The sequence below is a fragment of the Protomyctophum bolini genome (assembly GCF_963924005.1).
Source record: "Protomyctophum bolini genome assembly, chromosome: 4".
NCBI lineage: Eukaryota > Metazoa > Chordata > Actinopteri > Myctophiformes > Myctophidae > Protomyctophum > Protomyctophum bolini.
The window spans coordinates 42,714,507-42,735,696 of record NC_137865.1 but is presented as its reverse complement, the minus strand read 5'-3'; the positions used below and the strand labels follow the sequence as shown (position 1 = coordinate 42,735,696).

General features: G+C 42.2%; 2 protein-coding genes across 3 annotated transcripts; one reads left to right on the top strand and one right to left on the bottom strand.

The window, feature by feature from the left end:
* Nucleotides 1-11,530, bottom strand: LOC308314602 (uncharacterized protein; the record flags this gene model as incomplete). Its single annotated transcript, XM_080762232.1, has 23 exons — nt 1-267; nt 2,179-2,352; nt 2,833-3,066; nt 3,299-3,391; nt 3,663-3,745; nt 3,916-4,012; nt 4,142-4,226; nt 4,343-4,404; nt 4,671-4,755; nt 4,918-4,975; nt 5,135-5,240; nt 5,340-5,402; nt 5,491-5,562; nt 5,644-5,908; nt 6,673-6,893; nt 7,424-7,600; nt 7,720-7,824; nt 8,482-8,607; nt 9,190-9,312; nt 9,453-9,582; nt 9,970-10,082; nt 10,784-11,126; nt 11,484-11,530. 23 exons carry the CDS (start codon nt 11,528-11,530, stop codon nt 259-261), a joined length of 2,871 nt encoding a protein of 956 aa, XP_080618358.1. The 3' UTR covers nt 1-258.
* Nucleotides 11,531-13,420: 1,890 nt separating this feature from the next.
* Nucleotides 13,421-20,644, top strand: LOC308314066 (enhancer of mRNA-decapping protein 3-like). Of its 2 annotated transcripts, none has more exons than XM_080761468.1 (7): nt 13,421-13,564; nt 14,127-14,291; nt 14,807-15,036; nt 15,789-16,136; nt 16,499-16,652; nt 17,048-17,265; nt 18,114-20,644. In XM_080761468.1, exons 2-7 carry the CDS (start codon nt 14,128-14,130, stop codon nt 18,443-18,445), a joined length of 1,446 nt encoding a protein of 481 aa, XP_080617594.1. In that variant the 5' UTR covers nt 13,421-13,564; nt 14,127; the 3' UTR covers nt 18,446-20,644. The 2 variants fall into 2 exon arrangements, with proteins under 2 accessions (XP_080617594.1, XP_080617593.1); XM_080761467.1 differs by having other exon boundaries at nt 14,118-14,291.
* Nucleotides 20,645-21,190: the final 546 nt, after the last annotated feature.

Here is a 21,190-nt window from a genome sequence, read left to right as displayed (position 1 = left end):
TTGCCCCAAATAGTAAGCGCTTTGCCCTAGTAATATACCGGTAAGTAATAAAAATAAGTCTTCAGGCTGTGCGTCTCCTCTCCTCTTCCTCGTCTTCATCAGGGCTGCCGATTTCAATCAGCCTCGCCAGGAATATTCCATCTGGATAGAGGATAGGCAGGTCCCGCTCCCCCCGAGAGGCTGACCTCGCTGACGACCCCTTGGGTGTCAGCTGTGGTGGCGTGGCGCCACACAGGCCCTGGATCTGCTGCTGCAGTCTTAGCTTGACTATAAATCACATATGGGACAGAAACGTACGCCGATGAAGCTATGTATATCCGAATGGACATAGGCAGGGTTATTCCTAAATGTGTAAATCAGTGGTTCTCAAAGTGTTCTCCAGGGACCCCCAGGGGTCCTTAATTTAAGGAGGTTCCAGGGGGTCTCCAGCAACAAAACTAATTATTGAAGCCCTCGCAAGTTAACGCGTTATGATACAACGGCGTGAGCTTGTAAATCTGCAATTTGAAAAATCGGGACAAAGTTGACTAAACTCTGATAAGCTAAATATTTTCAAATGGGGGTCCAAATACATATCAATTTGAGTTCCTTGACATAAAGCTTTCTTGAGAAACACTGGTGTAAGTGATTTGAGGTGCATGTGAATAAATACATTTAACACAAATTTGGAACAGAGACTTATACACTCAATGGATTGTCTGTGGTGAAAAGGTGTTTTCTTATTTTTCTTTTAATGTGCTCCACTCCACTCAGCACAGTCTGATTATACTGTATACACTATACAATGTGGCCATTTGTGGATATGTCTCTGTGGCCTGCACACAGAATACTCCCAAAGAGACAATTAAACCCTTATATCCCTTCACACAGAAAACACAGGTGACTCACGGCACACATCTAGCTGACCTGAATGTTCCAACCTTTGTGAACATCCTTTTGTAACGGTTACCTGTTGAAAACAGGCAGCATAAACTTTCAGAGAAACATTTATCATCAGGTTGGGTTGTTTTCAATTTGCTTTGACGCTTCATAGTGCTGTAAACAGCTGACCGGATGTTGACAAGGGTTTTCACATGTCTCCTAGAGCAACAATGGACTACTGATGGTGACTGCTTCGTTCACAACTTCACCTTGCAGGAGATTCTCATTTCTGCCCTTCAGACTGCTGAGTTCCATGCTCATAGCTGACATCTGGCAGGGGGAACAGTGGTTGGATTGGATACCTTTTTTATTATTACATTTTCTGTCACTTTGTCTGCTGTCTTCAGAAAGTTACATTCAAAGTTTTTAGAGCAAGTTCCAATAAACCTTGTGAAAGACCAACTTCACCAAGCCAAAAAAAAAACAACAAACCTGAAAAGTAAAAACTTCAGAAGATACATGTCTGCATGTTGACAATAATTGATGTCTTTAAGACGTTGGTTTGAAATCAATAAACTAAAGACACTTTAATGAATACCTACTAAGGCTTCTGAACGTAATTTTAAAGTTTTCATTTTAATTTGTCATCATTTTATAGCAATAGGCGATGCACACCTCAAAAGGCATTGTCTGTCCTAATGAAGGTCTAAGTGACCGAAACGTCGACCTAATAAAGAGCAAAACATTTTTGGAAAGTGTCTGACAGTGTGCAGGACCTCTTCTTTGTCTTTCATTAACTATTGTCATCATTAACTGGCACACAAATAAATTATTTGATTTGATTGATTTGATGGTGGAAGAGAGGTATATGTACCTGTTTACATTCTGATTTAAGCTGATGTGATGACACCTGGGGTCTGTGTGCCAGATTGGCTGCAGCCCTGCATGGTCTGATCAGCCCAGGATCAGCCTAGTGCTATGAATGTTTGCTGAATCTCTCCTCAGATGAGGCTCACATCTTGGTGGAAGGACGCAGGATCGGGCGGTAAGCGCTATACACACTGCAACATGGTGAAGTACTAATATTGTAACTTTGTTTTTTCCCCCATACTGTAAGGATTATAGGGCTTTGCTTTGACTCTGAACCTCTATTATTGGAAAAAACCCAGTCCGGGATGAATTTATGTTGATGTGTCTTGCGGAAGTGCAAGTGCACTGAATCATGACATGCTGGTTGTAATAAGCAGACTGAACCTGTGAGCCAATAACCCCTCACCCTGCACGCAACGATTCACTCTTAGCTGAATAGGTTCAAACCTGCTGGGTTCTGTTGTGGAGCTCTTCCCTGAGGAGTGCCACCTCCTCCTCCTCCTCCTCCTCCTCATCCTCTTCAAACAGAGGCTCCAGGCCCAGCCACTGCTGCTGGCTCCGATCCCTCTGCACCTCCTGCTGTCTGTCATGTCTCTGACTCCTCTGCGTGTCCGGTGCATTCTGAATGAGCAGCAGTGGTGGAAAAAGTACTCAAATGTGTTACTAAAGTAAAAGTATCAATACCAATAGGCCAACATGTGTATAGGGCTGAATGTGGTTAATGTAAAGTAACTAGTAACTAAAGTTATCAAATAAATGTAGTGGAGTAAAAGTACAATATTTGCCTCTGAAATGTAATGGGGTAGAAGTAAAGTAAAAGTACTGAAAATATGACATACTCAAGTAAAGTACAAATGCCTCAAAGGTTTTCTTAAGTACAGTACTTAAGTAGTTACTTAGTTGCTTAGGGCATTCTGAATGATCAGTGCAACAGTGCTGTATTTTCTGTCACGCCTCATGGTCGGAAGCGTAACATTTTGAATACCACATCTAGGAAAATGTGTGTTTTACATCATTTTAACCAGGAATCTCTCTTGAATGTGTGTCTAATGATGCAATATGAACACAATTTCTGTAGAAAACATTGGGGGAAAGCTTTACCTTAGACTTGGGTGTCTGGTCTTGCAGAGGGGTACCTGCAGTCTGCAGGGGGGTACCTGCAGTCTGGTCTTGCCCCAGGGGGGTACCTGCAGTCTGGTCTTGCCCCAGGGGGGTACCTGCAGTCTGGTCTTGCCCCAGGGGGGTACCTGCAGTCTGGTCTTGCCCCAGGGGGGTACCTGCAGTCGGTGCATTGATCTTCCCCTGGTCTTCTCGATCCTTCAAAGCGCTCTTCAACTACACATGTGATGATTGAATACAGTATTGTATTACAGTATCCACAGCAGGCTTACACTGTACATTACTACTTTCTACTCTAAAATGAACAGATGTATCACTATGGATTAAAACTTTTGTCATTATTTGGACAATTACTTTGGTGTCATCAATCCAGTGCAGAGAAGCAATAAAATCAGCCGATAGAATTTAATTTAGGTAAACTTATTCTTGTGTATATTGTTATACATACCTGCTCCATGACCATCCTCCTCTGCTGTTCGGGGCCTGCATTCACTGGACAGATTGTTTTATCTTTCTTGCTTTCGAGAGACTCATCATTGCCCTGTGAGTAAAAACAGACATCCTTTGTTATATTGCCTCCACTGTGAGAGAAACTTACTACACCTGATTTATACTTGGTTGCACAATTTGGTGCTCAGCGAAAATGGTAGCTCTGCAAGCTCACAACTGCATCACAATTTATCACATTGCACCACATTGCGTGCATTATGGGTGGGATTTTGCTTTTTCTGTAATCCCGCTAAGAATGTATTATATGGCTCAGTAGCTGGTCACAACACAAAACTGTCCGTCTGACATTTTTGTGTGTCTACCTGGTGAAGCTGCCTCAGTTTTTGTAGCTTTTGGACTTCCTGGTCATTATCCTGTTGCAGCTGGCCGGCTTTCTTTCGGCTGTCTGCAGACATATAGAGACATGAGAAGAACGATCGAGGGCCATGTGGACAAACTGGAATTACATGACACTATATGTAGACTATAAGCTTATTTTAATCATGTTTATCCATTAAGTACTATAGATGCAATGTCCCAAGTAGCCTTCCTCCCCGATGCATAGCTCACTCATACCCTCTTGTTGAGCCCTCGGTGTGTGGTCGGCTGGTACATCTGTTTGACCTCCATCGGCTTGACCATCTGCCGCTGCCTTTCCCCTGGACTTCAAAAGCTGCACCATCACAGACAGCGAAGGGAAGATTAAATGGGGGATTTGCTCTGTGTGGTATAATTCTCTTCTTTGACAGTCTTTATTACTACATTTTGTAGCAGAAAGCGTTTCAGTTTAGGCTGTAATTACCCTGAGCTCCAGGGCAGAAATCTTGATTTGAGCTTCCGTTTTCTCCACCTCTCGTAGCCTTTCCAAGCACTTCAAAGCCTGTTCCCTGCCACATGAAATAGGACATTTATTAATGTGTCAGTTCACCATACTATTATTTCTTTAACAATTGTCTCGCCTATTGGACATGATCTATTGTATAATTAATTTAATAAAACATACTTTGCCCTCAGTTCCTCCTCTCTTTCTGTCAACTGCTGCTCCAATCTTTGAACCACACTGCCCTGCAGAGACAACACCAACATCAACAAGTAAAGCCTAATTCATCCATTTGTTGCACGACGGTGTCACGACGGGCAAAGGTTACACAAATGCTTTCTATTTTCATTGTTTGTATACAGGGGTGAAACTGTTAATCAAACAAATCATAATAACATTTTCATATATATATATATATATAATATATATATATATATACACACACCAATATACCTTTTATTATGTAATTATTATTATTAGGGACATTTTGAGTTGTTCCTTGCATCAGTACCTGTGGTGAATTTGTTTGGCCGTTTGAGGCTGAGGGTCTCTGTGACATTGTAGAGGTGCCTGTAGTGGGTATCTGTGGTGGCATCCTATGCCATATTACAGCAGAGGAAGAAATGTTAAAGTTTAGATTTCAACATCAAGAATCAAGGTGGGTTTACTTGTCACTCACTCATAAAGGTATACAGGCAGCGGAAATTATGTTGGTGTGGCATGTTCCGCAAGACTGTACTAACAATTTGCGTACATACCCGACAATCCTCTCAGTTGTCACTGTCTCTTTGTCTCCAGTCTGCACAGCTTTGTCACCTGCAGATATCAATATACAGTGTCATGTCAGTAAAACGACCTCTTGTGCTTATTACTGATATTAACATGTTCTCTTGTTCTCTCACTTCTTTCATCTATAGATTAGAGATTAAAAGCAAGCCATACATGTCACAAAAATATTTATTTTAGTTCAAGAACCTTTTTCTTTTTGTCTGTGAAGCAGTGACTGGCTCCTGCTCCTCTCAAGTTCCAGTTCTTGTTTACAAGCTTCAAGCTCAACCCGCAGCAGTGAATCAGAGTCCTTCTGCAGGGGACAAATATGTATAGTGATATGACCTGAATAAATCTACCACTGCAGCCTCTAATCCTGTGATGATTACACAAGGATTAGCACGCACACTACCTTAACTTTGTTCAATTCTGTCTCTGCATTGGCTTTGTTGTATCTCATCAGACTCTCAATTTCCTCCCTGAGGAGGAAAAGATTAGCTGTCAAATAATTACAAATACGACATGGAACTTCAAATATAAATGATGAACATCCTAGTACACACTCGCCTGTCTTTCTTCTTGCCTCTTTGAAGTCTCTCGATTTCTGCCACCAGTCGTGTGGCTTCCTCTTGGATCTAAAAAAAGACAAATGAAAGAAATCTATGTTAGATTTACCAGCCAACCCCTGTAGGTAGGCATCTAGACACTAGTCTTACTTTGTTTCCTGGATCCCTCTGCTTGAGTTCCTCCAGCTGACCCTGTGTGGAGTGCAGGGTCAAAGCGACATTCTGCCACTTCTCAGACCAGTGTGAGGCCACAGCTCGTAGCTCCTCCATACCCTGGAGCCTCTGAGCCTCCAGTCGCTCATGCTCCTCCTGCTTCACGTGCAGTTCCTCCTCCTTCTCCAGGACCTCTGACTCCAAATGCAGGCATCGCTCTTGCAACCTCAGCTTTTCCAACTCCTGGGCACCCTGACATTCTCTGGTTAGACACAGAATTTCAACCGAGCCTTAATTAGCAAGGGAAGTCCAATTACTTTGTTTCCTAACTGGTAAGGGGCATTCTCAAGCCTTGTTGATACTGATAGTGGAGAGAGACAGGAAATGGCAGGGGAGAAAAATGGGGATCGATATGCAGTAAAAGGCCTAGGATCAGACTCCAACTCGACCTGACCCTTATAATGGTATAATTATGCGCTCTACCGGGTGAAACAAACTCTTGGTGCCCCAAGAATGAGCTCAATTTAAGCAGCAGAATATGCTATTTGGAAACCAATTCTGTTATTATATTTTTGAGTGGTGCAACCACTCCAAGGAACAGCAATGTCCGTGTCCGCCTATGTGTCGTCCGCCTATGTATGTGACGTTAATGAGCACGAGTATGACTATTAGAACCAGTAGGGGCAATGTTGTGCCAGAAACAGAGAGAGAGATAGTGCTGTACTGTTGCCTGCTAATGAGAGAGAGAGGGGGGGGGGAGGGGAGTTGCACCACTCAGTTCACACGGGTGTGATTTTTATTTTTCAACCTCACAGGACAAGCTTGTTTCAATGCCTGAATAACAGGAAATCAGGCTTCATGGCCATGCCCCTTGCTAATTTGATTGCTTCTGGGCCTGTCTAAAGCTCCTGCCCCCAAGCAAGGAGAGCTCTTATTCAACTAAACATCAATCGTGCTGAAACATTTTCATTGCAAATGAAGGTCTTGAGATGTTAGATTATGAGTAACGGTTGTTCAGTAACTTACCTGAGCTGGCGACAGGTTTCTCTCGTCTCTGTTAAATCTGCCTGTACTTCCTTGTTAACTTTGCTATGCAAGTCCTCATTTCCTCCAATCAGTTGAGAGTCCTTTGCCGTGATCTGATTGGTGAGGATGACCTTCTCTGCCGACAGGTCATGAAGCTGGCTCTGTGACGTGTCCAGGCACTGTTTGACCACTTCAAGCTCACATGTCAGTTTTTCATTTACCTAAAGGCGAAAGTGAGTAAAAGTATATAAAGTATCATAAGAAAACAGAAAAGCCAAAAGAAAAACATGGGAAAAAGATACAGCAACATAACATTTTGGTTTTCAAACTTTAAATTGAGATTTCATTTCAATTCAGTAATTTTTTGTGTAATCTTGTAATTTTTGGCAATATGTTTTGGAATCCCCCCTAAATCAATAGCTGTTAAAGTATTCAGATTACATTATTACTTATACTGAATTATGGAGGTAATATGTAATCTGATAATGTCAAAAAAAATTATGTAACCTTCCAAAACCTGATGACGAATTAATGATCTATCTCCATTCTCCATAACCATATGAAGAAAGAATGAAAACCAACAAAGAAAGGAAATCAGTTATTGGTGCTCGATCAGCACTAGCCTGGTAAATCATCCCGGTCACGGAATTCACATTTCATTTTCATTCACAGACCAGTCTGTTGAAAGAAAATGAAATGACCGGGATAGTTTACACCAGGCAACTCAGCACCACCTTATGTCCATTCTCACCTCTCTGACAAACACCAGTTCTTTCTTCAGTTGGACAGATTCCTGCTCCTTCTGGTGGCTGTAGGTCTTAGCTTCAGACAGCTCCCTATGGAGTTCACACACTTCTTCGCCTTGCTGTGCTCTCTGCTGCAACTGCAGCTCCAACTCCTGGGCCCTCTGGCGCAGATCTGCTTTCTCCTATGAAAACATATCACACATACACATACATGTCTCATGGGCTCCCTCCCATGTATAACATAGTTGAGTTGAGTTTAGATATAGATAAAAAATGACTCTTCTGTATGTGAGAAGAAGACCTGAACAAGGCGGTCCTTCTCTGTCTGAGCCCCCGATGCTTCTGCCTTCAGGTCCTCTATGCTGTCCTCCAGTCTTAGCACTTGGTTGGACAACAGGTCTTTTTCCTTTCGGACATAACAAGATTGAAATAGTGCTGTGTTCATTGTGCTGAGCGTGTTTAGGGGATCATCAATATGTCCGTACACCAGTGGTTCCCAAAGTGGGGTCCGGGGACCCCTAGGGGTCCTTGAGGGAGTTCCAGGGGGTCCCCAGCAAAATGATAGTTAGGAACCAAATGGGACCCTTATGGGACTGTAACTCTGAGAGTGGAACCAAATTGACCCGTTTTTACACACCATTATAATATTGTTATTTTGATCAAACCCAATATTGAATGTCAATCTCCAGGGTTTCTTCAGAATATGCATGACACTGATTTACCATAACACTATGTATGGCACATAGAGAGTGTAGAAATACTTCCATTTGTACACTGAGAGTTACAGATATGACTACTCATCTTGTATGTCCATGGCAAAAGTAGAATTTTGATAAGTAAATGTCCACCACAAACCAACAGCATTGCGATGACCGTGCATGTGAAAGGCATCTAGTGAAAGGCATTATGGGTGAGATTAAAACCCATTGTGGGCGGGAACCCCTTTTGGTGTTAGCATTATGTCATGCTTTAGCTATTGAAAAATAGCAGATCTACAAGCTCATAACGTGTCACTCGGTGGCACGCTATGAGCTTGTAGATCTGCTATTTCTTTGTCACTCACCAGGCAGGCCTGTCCCAGCCTGCTGCGAGCCTCGCTCAGTTCCTCCTGTACCTCGTTGTGGGCCCTCACAGAGCGCTGAAGCATCTGGTTCGCTTCATCCAGTTGACTCAACAACGACTGCTGCACCTACGAGCACACACACACACACACACACACACACACACACACACACACACACACACACACACATAGACAAATCAATTCAGTTTCAGCTTCACCCAGCTGATGGCTGCGCGGAAGATAACGAGCGCTCGGGTGGGGGTGTTGGTAAAGGTTATGCGTGTCTTGCTCATGGACACAAATGTAGACAAAATGTGTCTGTCTGTCTGTCTGTCTGTCTGTCTGTCTGTCTGTCTGTCTGTCTGTCTGTCTGTCTGTCTGTCTGTTTGGTTATGTAGTTCTACATTCAGTAGTGTTGTTTGTTGCTGCCATGTGGTTCATGCTAATGGTTACTTATTATATGTTGTATAGTATTTTAACAAATTGAACAACATAGAATTTAACTTCTGTCCACACAAACAGTGATGTCACAGCAACATCACATGCCATGCCCTCTCTCTCTTTCTCTCAGTGTCTCTCTATCACTCTCTCTCTCTCACTCTGCCTGCTCTGTTCTCTCTCACTCCTGTAACTCACCGTCACAGTCAGACGTCTTTAAAAGCAATCTCAAAAGGAGCGTAAATATGGGGTGTTTAGATTTCACTTTACCGTACTGATCTCTTTAGCAGACTTGAGTTGCTGGAGGGCTTGACTTGTCTCTTCTGACCTCACCTCAGCCACCCTTAGAGCCTCTTTCAGCTTGCTCAGCTCTATGTCAGCCTCCTGTTTCTCCTGGATGAAAACAGTGCAAGGCCAATGTGGCAGTAGTGGCATCAGACTGGCTGAGTAAGTCAGTTATTCTATCAGAGTTGTATACCGTGGTAGCATGGCAGGTGGATCGTTCCACATAGAACTCATTAAATTGTACACACCTCTCTGTAAAGGTCTTTTGTTATAGCAGGTGAAGGTAACATTCTGGTAACTGGGTCGGCGTGTTGGGCGATGCTGCCTTTTGCCAAAGATGACCTCATGTTCAACATGTCCATCTCCAGCTGCAGGACCCTTTCAAGAAGATTTCACAACAAATATTGATAATTTAGGGACTCCTCGAGTCAAAATAAAATGCTGATCTGCAAGTAAACATCACGGTAGATTTATCAAGAGCCCATTTTAACTAATTAAACCTTATATACGTAGTTGACTGGGGTCCCCCAGGGCTCTCTTTGAATCTCTTTGCTGAAAATGCTATCTAATATCCACAAGCTCACAATGCGTCATGGCTTTTTTGCTGAATGTTTGCCTCAGAATAGGGATGCTAGGGTACATGTGGGGCTCCATTTTCGTCACCGCTAAACCCCTAAAAAAAAGGCAAAGAAGTTTAGGGATAAGGGGTTTAGCGGTGATGAAAATGGAGCCCGTGGTTTGGTGTCCTCATAGTCTCATACTGACTTTTCTTGGATCTCTCCACGCAGTCGGTTCTCCTCAAACCGGGACAGCTCGGCCTCCTCCTTCTCGTGCTCAAGGGCATTCACTGCTTCTGCCAGCTGCTGTGGAACATAGCACTGAGGTGAGTGAGGGATACATGCACAAAAGACAAGGAAGGGCTAACCAAGCTTTATTTGACACTTTCTCATGAGACGGTGACACTCGCCGGACATCATTTCCAGAAAGTTGTACGATAAGGATAAAGAAGAATCCAGAACCATTCCTATCAAGGCAATTAGCAGCCATAAAGACTTTATATACTTTATAAAGACTATAAAAATCACACCTGTGTGAAGTGAGGGGTGTTCTTATCATCTTGCATCATCGAGGACAAAACAAACATTAAACTCTGTTCATTGTTAATGGCATTTAATGTTTGTGTTAGTGACAATACAAACATTAAACTCTGTCCATTGTCAATGGCGTTTTTAATGTTTGTCTAAGGAAAAACAAACATTAAACCTATATATAGGAGGGGCTAACGCCCCTCAAAAAATAATTTGAATCAGGGAACAGGCCGTGTTCTCCGGGTCAGAGACAACTGACTCGGAGGCAGAGGAAGGCCTCCGGGTCAGAGACAACTGACCCGGAGGCAGAGGAAGGCCTCTGGGTCGAAACGTTGCTGCCGGGGGAAACCTACAAGAATCCTATTGGATACAAAGTGAATGCTGCATGGTATTATTTCCTATGGACTGTCTCTGTCTGTAGATGCACACGACACTGCATGTAGGGCTGTGTGGTGGCCATATCCAGTAGCTACATAGGTAGTCATGTATACCTTGTGTTTCATGTCCAGGTCATATCCAGTAGCTACATAGGTAGTCATGTATACCTTGTGTTTCATGTCCAGGAGCTGTGTGGTGCCCCTGCCGTGTTGAAGCTGTGTGTCTTTGGTCTTAAGCAGATCTGTGCTGTAGTCCAGACGCCCATGAGCTTCACGCAGCCTTTGCACTAGCGCTGACCGTCTGAAGCCACTCTCCTCCAGGGCAGCCCGCAATTCAGCTCCAGGGGAAGGAGCAGTAAAGGAGTGCGGAGCTCCCTCCGGAGCCAGGCGGGACATGGAGTTCCATCGTCGTCTCATGGCTGGCTCATTTTGTCTGAAGCCACCGCTACCAGACGTGCTAGAGAACACATAATCACACGTTGTGATTTAGTGCCCTAAACAAACATTAAAGTCCATAGACTTGGCTGGCAAACTATTTATATCATAAGTGCCCTAAACAAACAAAATATCCCATAGACTCCCACAATCTCACATGTTGAAGACGGAATCTTCAAAAGCCATGTATTGGAGGGGCTAGCGCACCTCAAAAATGAGTTAGTTTAGAGTTTACTTTATGAGCACATTTTAAAACAACATATGCTGCACAGTAGCTATAAGAACAATAAAACATAATGCAATACAAAATAACACACAATATACTGTAATTAAACATGAATACAGATAGGTTTAATTTAAAAAGCCATCTTCTTCTCACCTTGTGCTGACTTTGGACAGATACCCTGATCCAGAGATATTTGCCATCCCACACCATGCTGAGGACTAAGAACAATAAAAATAATAATGCAATATATTTCACCCAAAAAACCCCAAAAAGAAACAATATAAACACAAAACACAACTGGTCCTTACCTCAGCGTTAAAGCGAGACTTGGTGTCCCACTCCCACATATCTAGATCAGTAAGAGAACGTGGGCTTGTAGACCTGAATGGACGTCTAAAGATTCCTCCTGGTTCCCAATCTTCCCAACCTTCACTGCGCTTTGTAAGTGAGAGAGCACTACAATCCTTATCTCTCCACATGTCAACGGCCTGGCTCTGTCCAGTGATCAGTGGAAGAAGAGACAGGGATAGCTTCATTGTCACACAACGGTGCTACATACAGTGGCCCTGAGGAGGCATCTATTCCTAGAACTGATGTCCTGGAATTTCCTATGTGTTTGTGTGCTCAGCAGCCACAAACAAATATATAGGCTATTAACAATGCATGCAGCCATAACTTGTCAAATCTATGTACTGCAGAGATTTTGGTGATGGCTATTCTGTAGCCTATCATTTGTTCTATATACCTGTCCAGTAGATAGACATATTGCTAGAAGCCTATCAACACAAGGTTAAGACATATGAAACGTACAATAATGGTAATACAGTACATCAACAAAATATTCACACTATAGTTGGGTCAAGAATATATCGAATAACCAAGAATATATCAAAAAACATTTTTTAAATAATCGTGATATTGATTTGAAGCCATATTATATAATATGGCTTCAAATCAATATCAGGATTATTTAAATAATGATGGCCGCCAGCCATAACTTATACAGTCAACATATAACTTACTAGACAACTAACTGGCTACTGGGGATGCAAGAGGCTGCATGTTAAATTAATGATTATCTTTATAATACTTACTGACTGGCTGAACCTGGCAGAACCGTTCCCAGGCCCCTGTCAAGCCACCCAGCTGCTTTGATTGCACACTGGCCATTTGTGTGTGCATCTCTTGACTTGAAGGGATGTATCCATGGTAACCTGTGTATACAGAACGCGGTTGGATGGGGAGTGTCATAGTCCAACTGCTCAGATTTTCTCCACATGAACGCAGATTCTTAATGGGCTGCAGGTTGTTGTTTGTCGACCTGAGTTGTTAACAACATCTCTCTCGTAAAACAACTAAACTACCTACCGTACACTACTTTTGACAGATAATATGTGACTCACTGACTCCCTAATAGTGTTCTAATGTGTTCTACTTGCCATGGTTTTCCCCTCTACACTAAATCTCCTGGCTGAAAACAGCTGATCTACAAGCTCACAACTCGTCACAGAGTTGTTGCTCTCCTAGTAAAGTGTGAAATACTGCATGTTCCTCACAAGATCATAGTATTGAAAAAGATTGTCATCATCACTCAAACACAACCCAAAAACTTTCCTGCTGTTTCACTTGTTGTTATTACTCAAATAATGAGACATCTAATACTGTAAACGCACCTACCGAAACAAAATAAATTGTTTCAATCACTAAAACCCAAATGACAATAGGAAAGTGCGTAAATCATATCAGATTCACCAATTTGGTAATTAATCATTTTAGTTTAGTTTATGATGTTCTTTATGATTTGATACATCTTTTTGATGTTATTTATTTTATTTGTAATTATTGATTTATTGATTTACCTTTTTGTTTACATATACTTGGTGGAATACAATAATTAGTTAGATACTAATATAAAACATATAGCCTATAGTAACTGATTACAGTGATTCACTGATTAGTGATGACAAGACAAGATCCTGAATTGTACCTTTTGTTCAATAAAGTTGGATACGTTTGAACCATAGGTGGTTTGAACTCTTGTTTTGAAATACGGCTGAACTCTTATCTTGAAACCGGAAATAGTTGAGCAAACATTAGCTGCATTGTTTTACGTTACAGTCATCATTGCTCACGACGGACTAAACATTATCCATTGTATTTTAACTGGTTTAACTTCAAACATTTGTTGTCCAGGCTTTGAAGATAATCTACCGGGAAAAAAAGAATCCAGGAAGGTAAGATTTCGTTAGTTTTTAACGCAAACGCTGCGTTTTTCGCTTCTTATTGTGTACAACAAAACAACAGGCGGGCCGTAGCTAATTGTTGTTGGCTAACATAACATCAATACATCAAGTATAATCAATGTTTTTAAATGGACGGCTGATTAGTTGATTACGACAATCTAGGCCCGTTTTCATAACGCAGCAAAGCATAAGGAGCCCAATGGAAACAAGCCAATAGGTTTGATTTGATTCATTCTTATACCAGACCTTGTATGGTGTAGTTAGCTATGTGTACTGTACTTCCCAATGCTGCTTGTCCATGCAAATTGTTATTAAAGTAATCAATCAATCAACCAACTAATCAATCAATCAGCAAACTCATTCCCTCTGTCTCTGTGGAGGACCTGGTGTAAAAACAAGTCTTACTTTTCCTGGTTTTGCCCTCTTTTTTTGTATTGACCTATACCTTCTAACTGTACCCATTGTTCAATCTTGTTTAATAAAATGTTCTATCTGTCATTCAATCAATCTAATGGTGGTGGTGTTGTTGTCTATTCTCGTGCAGACGGAACAGAATGGCTGCAGATTGGTTGGGTAGTTTGGTGTCCATAAACTGTGGTCCAACGTTGGGGGTGTATCAAGGAGAGGTGTCCTCTGTGGACCAAAGCAGCCAGACCATCTCCCTCACGCTGCCTTTCCACAATGGAGTCAAGTGCTCTGTTCCCGAGGTCACTTTCAGGTAAAGAAGTTGACCCATTTTAAGAAGACCTGACATTCTACGAATGCCTTCTAATTTCAGTAGTATAGACTTATGCCATATAGGCTTTCTTGTGTTTTTAAATCCTCTGCTAATAAAGTATTAGATCAATAAAAAATAATATCCTTAAAAGATGTTTAAAAAATGTTAAAAAATAGAAGATGTACAGTACAAGCTCGCAGCGTGGCACGAAGTGACATGCTGTGAGCTTGTATATCTGCTATTTTTGAATAGCCATTGTTAAAATCTAAAATAACATGTATGCTTTACCAGTTTTATCCCAGATTTAGACCTGGTGTACCTTTTGAATCTGAGAGCTACCTCTGTGTCTCATTAGTTGTTGCTATACATGTAGCAACATCATTTTACATTTTATTTTTTAAGTTAGTTTAGGTTTTAGAAGGCGTTTTTTTGAATCTGCCTAATTTCCAATATCTGATATTTTGCGTGACAAGAGTGAGGAGTTGACTTCTTATTCCTCTTTCTCACTAAAACAGTGCCATGGACATCAAGGAACTGAAGATTTTGGACATTACTATTCTTGGTAATGTCAGGAATGGCTCTTCCGTGTGTGCAAAGTCGAGCAGCGGCCCAATAGCAGTACCAAGGGATGACCCCAGGGCCAAGGAGAGGCTGAACTCGCCACAGCACTCCAAAAGTTACGGGGAACGCCACCTGGATGTACCCGGTCAGCCTAAACAAGGATTCCGTCTCAGACACAACTCCTGTAAGTTCCAGTAAAAACACAGGGTGCAGGCATGTGTTCTTCCGACATACCAAGAGTGGGACAGTCATTAGTCCGACACCCTACCCAAACACTAACATAACCCTAACCGCACGTGGACGCGACGCACGTCGCGGACGCAGCCCATGTCGGGAGCAACGGGTGATTTGTGCACGTCGGACCTTTGGTATGTCGAATAAACGTCTGCACCCCAAAACATGTGTGGCCAGACACCCATTTTTTTGTTCAAAGATGCTTAACCCATTCTGACCTGAGATCAGATTCATACGAGGTTTCCACTGGACACACACGTGGTCTGATTAACCCATTCTGACCTGAGATCAGATTCTAAAAAATGTCAGTCGCTCTTCGATTTTTCAAAAATAGCAGACCTACAAGCTCGTAGCGCGCCACTCGGTGGCGCGCTATGAGCTTGTAGATCTGCTATTTTTCAATAGCTAAAGCATAACATGATGCTAACACGAAAATGGGTTCCCGGTCAGAATGGGTTAACCCAGTTGTTGTTTTTCATGTCAAGGACCCCCAAATTAGTATATTTATGTGGCTGTACGTACACCCTCATCTGAAGGGATATTGTGCCAGGGACAACATTTGAGTTGTTAAAATGTGACCGATTAACTCTTTCTAGCTGGAGTCCCACTGTAACCCCCTTCAAGGACCCCATCATGGGGGTCCCCGGATACCGCTTTGAGAACCACTGGCTTTAACCTATCTCTGTAATCGTTTTTGTCCAGGGTCTTCGAGTAGTCGAGGAGTGAACCCGGTCACTCCCAAGAAGAATGGGGTGAAGAACGGTGCTCAGATGAAGCTCAGGGACGACGAATGTTTTGGCGACGGCATGGACGACGGGCTGGACGCCGACTTTGACTTTGAGGGGAACCTGGCGCTGTTCGACAAAGCGGCCGTGTTCTCAGAGATCGACACGTCGGAGCGTGGGCGCACTAATGGCGCACGGTCGCGCGGTACACCCCAGGAGCAAACGCCGACGCGGTATCGCCACGATGAAAACGTACTGGAGGTCAAACCCATTGTGTATAGGCAGATCACTGTGCCGCAGCCAGGAGACAAAGAATTTTGCACTGGTAAGTGTTTAAAGCACTTCCTTTATGAATTTTAGTACTTCAAATTAACACCCCGGGTGGCAAAAACGGTCCCCGTCCTATCAAGTAATCCTGCTGCGCACATTAATCATAGCATAACTGTGCGCACTAGTCCACATGCTGGTTGTCGATCCCCTCAGGGGTGTTTTGGACATCTAGTAGTTACCAAAATGGGGCGGAGCAACTTTGAAGTAGGCCCTGAAGCTGCAAATCGCTGGGTGCCCTTATTTAATGGTGCCAAATACGGTGAGCGGGGAGTTCGGGGTGTTAATATTGGTATTTCTTGGTGTTTAGTTAGTATGGTTGGTCACTAAGTACCCTTTTCTTTCCTTGTTTCCTCACAGATTCAGGGCTGATTGTGCCCACTATTTCATATGACTTCCGCAAGCGCCTACTGTCGGTAGCAGAGCGTCACGGCCTGTCGTTGGAGCGGAGGCTAGAGATGACCGGCGTCTGTGCAAGTCAGATGGCCTTGACTTTGCTGGGTGGGCCCAACAGGTAAGCAATCTATTTAATACTGTACTATTAGGACAACACAAAATATTTTCTGATGGACGAGAAGCTGTTTAGCAGCAACTTTGCACTATTCAGGCCTTGCCTAAAGGAATTCCGTCTTTTGTTAGTTGTACTGATGATAAAATATATTGTCGGCGGTAATCATAATCCACCTCGTCAGACTTCTAATTGTGTTGGAAAGTCTACCTGTCACATTGTCCGATGAGTCAGTTGACGTATGCGGTGGTACTGTTTACCTCAAGAAAAGGGAGCACATCTGGACCAACGGCATGATACCGTATAGCAGGACAATTTGTCTCACTTCTAGTTTGCTCGTTCACGTGTGTAAGACAAATGGCAGAAAGAAAAGAGACTACTATAGTTTTTGTTCTTTGCAGACTCACGCCTAAGAATGTACACCAGCGTCCAACAGTGGCACTGCTGTGTGGCCCCCATGTTCAGGGGGCACAAGGCATCAGCTGTGGCCGTCACCTCGCCAATCATGAAGTGGAGGTCATCCTGTTTCTACCAAAATTTGTGAAGATGCTCGAGTCGGTCACCAGTGAGCTCAACCTCTTCAGCAAAACCGGTGCTAAACTGGTGTCAAATATCAAAGGTAGGTCTATGTTGTATTGCAGCGATTTTATCATTCATTCAGAGTAAAATTATTGTTAAACATCTGCATTAGTTTATTTACAAGAAGTCGACACAATTAGAATAATTGTTATTTTGATCACCACATCAATACGGCATGTAATTATGCACACAACCTTATCCAAACAAACTAAATACTCAGTCCTAACGTTTTAGGACTGAGAGGCTAAATGTCATCAAACGGTGGTCCGTGGCTCAAATGGGTCTGGGAGGCTAAATGTCATCAAACGGTGGTGCGGGACTCAAATGGGTCTGGGAGGCTAAATGTCATCAAACGGTGGTCCGTGGCTCAAATGGGTCTGGGAGGCTAAATGTCATCAAACGGTGGTCCGTGACTCAAATGCTGAATAAAGAATGGTCCTTGATATGAAAAGGGTTGAAAACCACTGTCCTATACTTTATCTTAATCTCTTTCTCGGCCAGGCGAGATGTGTATATATAGCAACTGTTCTTTTGGATGTGTGTGTGTGTGCTCTTTATAAACCATTTATTTGTGGACACCACTCGAATTGCTAATAAATGGAAATAAGGTTCAATTTTTGAAATACTCTATTTTAAAACCCATTTAGTCCTGGAACACCAGTAAATGTTGTACCTTTCAAGCGGGGAACTCCTTTGTGTGTAGTTGTAGCAACATTACTATTAACATTTGAAAAAAAATCCTGACCTAGGTTTTCTGGAAAACTTGGGTCAGGATTTAGGAAGCCCTCTTCAGAATCTGCCTTGCATTTAAATTGTTCGCGCTTAATATGTCAGCCGGTCAACCAGCACTTAAAGACCATGTCGCCTTGTTTCTCTCCTACATTGTAGACCTTCCTGACAGCCCGGTGGACCTCATCATTGACTGCCTGGACTGCCACGAGAGCACATTTCTGATGGACCAGCCTTGGTACAAAGCCGCGGCCACCTGGGCCAACCAGAACCGGGCTCATGTACTCTGCATAGACCCGCCAGTGAGCAGACAGCAGGCGGTGGAGGCCAAGTGGTCCCTCTCTCTGTGTCTCCCACTGCCCCTGGCTGAGGGGGCCGGCAGGGTCTACCTCTGTGATATCGGGGTTCCCTGCAAGGTGTTTCAGGAAGTAGGGGTCAAATATCACTCTCCCTTTGGCTGCAAATTTGTCATTCCCTTGCACTCTGCATAGTAGGACTGATACACCATTTGGGGTTTTAGGGCACATCACGTTCTTGAAATAATTTCTTCCATTTCATTATGATGAAAGCCGTTGCTTATGTTTAGGATTTTCCCACTTGTGCTTTAGCACCATTGTGTGGTACATCCCTTTACCGGGATGCATGAGAGTGCATGAGATATGAGAACATCTAGCTCTGGACCAGAGCTAGAAAACATAATTGTCTTATTTTTATGGATTAACAACATTTGTTAATGTCCTACTTGACCAGATGTTAAGTTTCTCTTATGCAAGCTGCGGTTGGTACGTAGATACCATTGTATTCACATGGCGGTACAATTTAGAGATTCATCATTTACATTTCTGCTTTAGTAGAATAACTAAAGTGAAACTAATTACATTAAAGGGGAAGAATGACTTCCTATTTTAGTGTTGATGACAAATTCCTCAGTCTTTGACTGAGGCATAACTGACTAACTGCAGTGCAATCACTGAAGCAACAGGTTAATAGTGTTGACTGCATTCATTTCTTTATCACGGTCTGTATTTGTTGTAGCAGTTCGCTCTCGTTGCCACTTAATGTGATACTTCAATTTTGTATTTTTCTACCTTTAAGATTGTAAAATGCCAGAACACTTGGAAATGTGATTATATATATATACAGAAGTACAATGTTTAATTTAATTTAAACATTTAATTGTTTGGCATTTGTATTAACATGCCATTCTTGCTAGCTAAAAACTAATGTATATCAGGCAGCTATTTAGTAGAATCCTCCACAGTGCTATTACGGAATTTACGGACTACATGTGAGGGGATAATTGGGAGTTTTCTTTCAAAAATAATTGTGAAATGAAGCTGATATTTTCCAGAAAAGAAACTTTAGGTGAAAATGAAGAAAATAACTTAATATCGACACGTTAAACTTTGTAGGTGCAAATAGTTAACTGCCTTGTGATCTTGTTTTTAATCTAGCATTAAAAACAGATTTTTGTGAATCCCACACTTTAAACTAAAGCCTACTTTGACAAAAAAAGTGTGCGATGCCTTTTCTCTGAGGGATAAGTTAAGATCTGTCCATAGACTCCACACTGAGGAGCACGCTCTTTTGAGCAAGGTGCATTATTTGTGACAAATTATACAATATTACTGGCGGTTTATTCCTTGTGATCTTCAAAACGATCTATGCTCGCAAGCTGAGAGGAGCTCAGTTTGCTTTACTGTGTTGGGCTTTTCCCTCTGTTTAGAGGGCTCTACTTGTCTTTGTTATTTGGTACCATTCATGGTAGGTACCAGATACTGTATGTATGTCTACCCACTGGTTCTACATTGGGCTTCCAAACACCATGAAACATGTGTAAAAACCACATGATTCAATCCTGGTCTGAGATTTGAATACTGTTTTCTTTTTTTAAAGTTAAAAACAGTATTGGTGCAGTATGACTATGTTCATGTAGGTATCTGAAAAAGCACTGAACTCCAGCAAGATGCCTACTTCTAAAATCTAGTCTTTGGTGTGTAAGCCCGTTATAGACCGTGTTTGATCAGTGCATTATTTCAAAGTGGCGTTATTGGACAAAGTTGTATCCCTTGTTACTCAAACATTCCACCAGTGAGAGATTCATATCACCTGATTAGACCATTGTTGAAACTCTGACGCCTTCATCAAATGTTACGGTAGCACTACTACGTGGGTTGAGTCATTTGTTTTGTGAGAGAATGAGTGCTGTTTTGTGACATCGGATAAGTGCTGTGAGTGACTTGTGACATGGGATTAGTGCTTTATTTTGTGACATAGGATGACCGCTTTGTTTTTCCAGTCACCAGAGAGAGAGAGGGAGATGATGGTGTGTATATATAACCCACTACAATACCCATTATTATTGTTCTAAAGTTGTTTCAGAAGAGAAATTCCAAGAAATGTGAACAGTCATCGACTGAGAAGTTGACCTTAGTGTTACAATATATATTTTTTTGAAGCAAGATGTGCTTGGAGACTTAAATTTGTTTACATTCTGTGATCTGCAGTGGGAGTCCTGACAATGTGTAATCGGTTTGCTTTTCAGCCAAAGCAAGTGCACATTTCGCCAATTTTGTATTGGCAGTCAGGAATTAATGCAGTATTTTCAGCAGGTCCTCACTGATCTTGTGAACCATGATTATTGTGAAAAAATACAATCTTGTCATGGGGTTTGAACTGGAACAATAAAAGATATACGGTATTCACCATTCATACATTTTCTCCATCTTCAGTTTTATGCAAATCCTTTGATTTAGGTGTGTTGTGCGTGACTGTCCCTGCTGTTACAATGAAACATCCACAGTTAATGTCATTACCTAAAGCTCTGTTTACTTTAGCTCTTGGTGCATAGCCCTAATGCAAATTATTTTAATTAGCATTAGGGCTATGGATCAGAGCCATGTTTACTTGTAAAAATGTCCGACCTGAGTTAGTTTTAGTAAAGTTACATCACTTGGTTCCCAAATGAATGATCACTGAAAAAGGTGTGCTTTGCTTAACCCCAGTGTGTGCGATCAATCTTCTATAACCAAGTCAGATGGACTTGACTTTGCTGGGTGGGCCCAACAGGTAAGCAATCTATTTAATACTGTTCTCTATTAGGACAACACAAAATATTTTCTGATGGGGGAGAAGCTGTTTAGCAGCAACTTTGCACTATTCAGGCCTTGCCTAAATAGTGTGCTTGGCTTAACCCCAGTGTGTGGGATCAATGAATGTATTTATAACCATCCTTA